The following is a 5,718-nucleotide window of genomic DNA, read 5'->3' on the forward strand; positions in this document are numbered from 1 at the left end:
AAATTAAATTAAATTAAATTAAAATGGAAAATAAATGTTTTAGAAAACTTTTAATAATAAAAAGCTATTTTCAAGTTATTAAATCTAATATTTTATTTATATAGCTAATTATATAGACTAATATATTATTAAATATATTAATAAATATAATTAATATAAAAATAAATAAAATATAAATAGATTTTTTATTAGTTTAATATTAGAAAATTAAATAATAAACTAGTTTAAAAAAAAGATCTATTAGAAGCTATTAGTTTATAAAAGTCTATAGAAATAATATTATAATACTAGACTATTAATAATAGCCCAAGTACAGAATACTAAAACCCAAAACTTTTTATACTATACTTTATATAATTATATAATTATAACCAACCGTATTAAATCAAGTCTGAAACGGCCAAATTAACCAGAATTACTCCCCGAATCAAATAGATTAGACAGATTCCTAATACGCCTGCCTAATACTTAGTATACCAGCCATCTGCCTCAATTACCGCCTTAATTCTCCGTTCTATACTCTCTATTAAACTCTCGAAAAAGCTAGTAGGTATTATGAGCCATACGGCCTTTAATGCCTCTTCTATCCTCTATAGCTCTTCTTCTGACTCTCCCTTTGTATTCCAGACCTCAGGAAAGTGTTCCATAACTATTTCTTTGAGCTTCTTTTATATATATTCGATTGGATTAAGATCTGGTAAGTAGGGGGGCTAATCGGAGGTATCTATCCCATTATCCTCAAACCATTTCTTAACTTTATTTGCTATATATATCGGGGTATTATCTTGTATGAAGTAGAGATCGTCTATATAGTATCCAGGGAATATTATATCGAGTACTTTAATATAGGAGTTTATAGAGTAACTACACTTCTTTGCCTCAAAGTTACGGTCCATTATATAGAGCTCAGAGCGCTTCCCGTCTCCCTAAAACATAGCCCAGACTATTATACGAAGGTCCTTTCCTTTCCGATATATATTAATATATAAGGGCTTCTACTTATTAGAAGAAGTACCCTATATCCAGGCCCTCTTCTTGCCTTTACTCCGCTCTGCCGAATACTCATTATTCTATATATATCTCCTTTACTCTAGGGTCTTCCAATATCTTTATATAAGGTACCAGGCAAGCCTGAGAGTAGCTACTTCAGGTATAAGAGCAGGCCGTATCTTTATATACTAGTAAAGGATCCTATTCTCGCATATAAGGTTCTTAATATAGGTATTAGATATATTAATACCGGTTATCGTTTACTGCTAATCGAATGTGAGTTTAGGCTGGAATCGGAGAGTATGAAGTATAATTCTCCTGTTTCGAGGGTAGTAAATAATTGGACGGCCGGGATGAGGAAGAGAAGCTCTATTAGTATTGAGAATCTCAAGAGTAATGGACCCTCGAATGCCCTGACGAGATATATTAGTGAGATCCATAATTTTGCGTTATATAAGGCCAGTAATATGTATACTAGTAATCTTGCCTCTTGTATAAGGGCTATATTCCGGCCTATATGGCCGGTTAGCCATTAATTCGGCTAAAGGAGTGTATTGTAGTGGTATAGTAGTATAGTAAAGAGAAGGGAGAGAAATGCGAAGCGCGAAAAATCGCGGTTTTGGGGAAGCTTGAGCTATTATTAATTATTGCCTACTATAGACTTTCTTTTAGTAGCTTTAAAAACTTTAAATAGAAATTAAATACTATTTAAAGATCTAAAGCTTTTAATATTATTAAATCTAATAATTAGTATATTTTAGAAAGAAATTAGAAATAAAATCTATTTTAAAAAATTAAGCTCTTTTAATAAATAATTAAAAGTTTTTATATTCTAAATATTTAAATAATCTAAATAATATAAAGAATAATTATTAATATATAATAATATAATTTAAAAGTTTTATTTTTATTAGAAAGCTTTTATTTCTATTTAATTTTTTATAGGTTTTTTATTAAATAAGCTATTAATTTTCTATTTAATATATATAATTAAGCTATTATATTTATAATACTAAATATTTTTTTTTTTTTTTTTTTCTATTTAGTATATTATAATATAATAGACTATATATTTTTTAAAAATTATATTATTTTAATAGTTTTAAAAAATAATTTCTTTTTAGTATTTAATTAATTAAGCTTTTATATTTTATTTTTATATTTTATTATTTATATTTTATTATTTATATTTTATTATTTATATTTTATTATTTATATTTTATTATTTATATTTTATTATTTATATTTTATTATTTATATTTTTAATTTATTATTATTAGTATAGCTATTTCTTTAGAAGTTATATATATAATTATAAGATATAGAATATAGAATATAAGTAATAGAATATAGGTAATAGAATATAGAATATAGGTAATAAAATATAAGATATAAGATATAGTTATATAATCTTATATTCTATTAATAACTTAACTAGTAATTAGTTTCTATTAAGTTTAGTAAATTTAGAAATTATATATTAATATTATAATACTATAATTCTTACTTCTAAATAATAACTTTACTAACTTTATATAAATAGTATTCTATAATTATATAATAGTATTCTATAATTATATAATAGTATTCTATAATTATATAATAGTATTCTATAATTATATAATAGTATTCTAGTATTCTATAATTATATAATAGTATTCTATAATTATATAATAGTATTCTATAATTATATAATAGTATTCTATAATTATATAATAGTATTATATATTTCTAATAAACTAATACTAATTAGTTAGTACTTATAGATTAGAGAAGAATTAAGCTATATTTATTTAAGATTCAATTACTTAAAAGTAAAGCTATTATTCTAGTTAAAAAGAAGATAACTATTAATTCTATTACTTATAATTTGGTTATATAAATAGAAAAGATATTTAATCTTACTAAAGTCTAATTATACTATATTAAAAAAAGAAATATCTATTAGTTCTATTATTTATAATTCGGTTATATAAATAGAAAAAGTATTTAATCTTACTAAATACTAAAACGATTAGCTATTTAATTATCTTATTTTATTTCTATTTAATTTCTATAAAACTCTTTTAAAAACTATCTTCTTTTAAATCCTTAAAGCTTTTAAGCTTTAGAACTATTAAGTTCTTCCGGAATCTCGATATTTTATTTCCTAAATTTCATTTCCTAAATTTCTTATTATAGACGAAATTTTTACTTTAAATATAATACCTTTTATAAACTACTCTTTTCTTTATAAATCTACTCTCCTTATAAACTACTATAACTCGAACTAGATACAAGCCTATAGAATATATAATAGTAGAATATATTATAATAAATAATTCTTTTATTAGATTTATCTAATTCAATTATTCTATATATAATAATAATTATAAGAAATTAGTAAAAAAGTAAAAATATAAAATTAATTTGAATTCTATTAAAGTAAATAAGATAACTGAGTTTTTAGATACTAAGCTATTTTAATATATTATTTATAAAATAGTTAATAATAACTTTTAGAAGCTATTTAGATATAACTTCAAGAATTTTATTTATTAAAGGAACTTTAATAAATTTAAACTTCTAGAGATATTATATTTATATAAAATTCTTTAGTATAATAATATATTTATATAATAAAATAGTAATATTAATACTATTATAAATACTTTATATATTATTATAAAAGAAAATATATAATATATATAGTTAAATAAGAATATATTAATAGCTAGACTAGATTTTATTAAGAGACTAATTCTATTAAGCTTTATTACTTTTATAAAAAATAAATATCTAGAACTTATTATTTTTAATATTTCTATACTATTATCTTTTTTACTATTCTTTCTACTATTATATTCTATATCTCTACTAGATTTATATACTAGTATAGAAGCTCTAGAAATAAATAGTATATTTCTACTAGTTTTATTACTACTATTATAACTATATTTAAATAACCTCTAATTCTTTTTAATTATAAAACTTATTAGAGAAGTTACTAAAATCTATACTAAAAAGTAAAAGTATAATAGATTTAATAGTAATTTTAATTATAAACTTATTATTTTCCCTAATATTTACTAATATATAGAGCTTCTATAAAAGGTACTAATACAAGCTTTTTTTATTATACTAAAAAAACTAGCTCAAAACTATTTCTATAGTAACTAGCTCTTTTAATATATATATAAAGAGGCTTATATTAATATCTATAGTTTCTTTAAAGACTTTAGATTCAAAAATTAAAATTTAGATATATAGAATACTACTATATTAGCTTCTATAATAGTTAAATTCCCGGAAAAAACAACTTTTAAAACGATTTAACTACTAATTAATAAACTATATTAACTATAATATAATTTTATATCTAACTTATAAAATACTAAATTCTTTTATAATAAAATTATTATCTTTTATTAAAGCTTTCAGATATATAAATATATAATCTCAGATCTTTCTATAAATCTCGGCTAGCTTATTAATAAGCTCTAGTTATCTATTACTATATATAAAAGCAAATAATAAACTAATTCCTAAATTTTCTTTACTAATTAATAATACTATTTTTAGAATCTTTTAAGCTATTATTCTTCCGGAAGTTATTAATATAAACTCAATTATAACTTCGGAATCTATAATAACTATTTTAAATCTTATAATTATAATAATTATATTCTGAAATCGTATTTTATATATAAGAAGCCTAAATACTACTTATAAAAATATATATTAGAGAAATAAAAGGCTAAAAAGACTCGATTTAAAAATAGAAATATCTATTAATTTAGATCCCGAAATACTTATAATTTTAATAAATACTTTAGTAGTACTTATATATAGTATATTACTAAAGCTAAAAGTAAAAAAGATAATAAAAATAGTAAAAATAAACTAGTAAATAATACTTTTAAGACTTTATTAGTAGAAATAGATAAAAAAGAGAAATACTATTCAGATTTCTATTTTATTTTAGTTAAGAGCTTTTTAGTTACTTCTATTACTTCTATTCTACTAATAACTATAGCTAATACTTTTATAAATAACTTTATTTTTCTTTTTCTTATATATTAGATAATAGGTAAAAACTATATATTAAAGCCTATTAAACCTTTAATAGAAAATATCTAGACTTTTATAATTAATAGTATATTAAGATATAATATTTATTACTTTTATAAAATTATAATTAATACTAGAGCCTTTAGATATTTAATTACTAGTTCTAACTAATTTCAAGCTCTCTAGTAAACTAATAATAATATTAAACTTAATAAAACTACTAAAAGTTAAATTAATATCTAGTTTAGTATTAGATTTATATCTTTTATTAGATCTATAATAGTAAATATACTAATTAGGTAAATATAATTCTATATTATACTTTTAAAAACTCTATTTTTATTTAGTTTAGCTAATATAAATAAGCTAGAGATCTATTTTAATAATTTTATTAATTATTTCATTACTTTTACTAGAAAATATATATTTATAATATAATATTTCGAATATTCTTTCCTATTTTAAAATACTATATTATAAGGCTTTATTTCTGAATTATTTATTTATAATTTCTATTTTCTTATAGAAGTCGAATTATAATATCTATATTATTATTTTAGTTATTTATCTATTAGTAAGCTCCGAAATATATTAGAATAAGCAGACTATAATATTAATATAGAAGCTTTTAAGTACTTTATAAAGTACTATAAATAATACTAGAAATATAGTTAATTA

General features: G+C 19.8%; 1 protein-coding gene across 1 annotated transcript; it reads right to left on the minus strand.

Moving 5' to 3' along the window:
• Positions 1 to 464: 464 nt before the first annotated feature.
• On the minus strand, positions 465 to 1,059 carry K444DRAFT_715736 (uncharacterized protein). The gene is made up of 2 exons (XM_024888359.1): positions 610 to 1,059; positions 465 to 588 (listed from the first exon to the last, which is right to left on the minus strand). The coding sequence occupies exon 1, from the start codon at positions 894 to 896 to the stop codon at positions 711 to 713; it is 186 nt and encodes a 61-aa protein (XP_024740619.1). The 5' UTR covers positions 897 to 1,059; the 3' UTR covers positions 465 to 588; positions 610 to 710.
• Between the last annotated feature and the right edge of the window lie 4,659 nt (positions 1,060 to 5,718).

Source organism: Hyaloscypha bicolor (genome assembly GCF_002865645.1).
Source record: "Hyaloscypha bicolor E unplaced genomic scaffold K444scaffold_50, whole genome shotgun sequence".
Taxonomy (NCBI): domain Eukaryota; kingdom Fungi; phylum Ascomycota; class Leotiomycetes; order Helotiales; family Hyaloscyphaceae; genus Hyaloscypha; species Hyaloscypha bicolor.

Excerpts from the sequence above, each read along its gene's own strand:
- K444DRAFT_715736 (XM_024888359.1), bottom strand. The coding sequence starts at position 896 with ATGGACCGTAACTTTGAGGCAAAGAAGTGTAGTTACTCTATAAACTCC.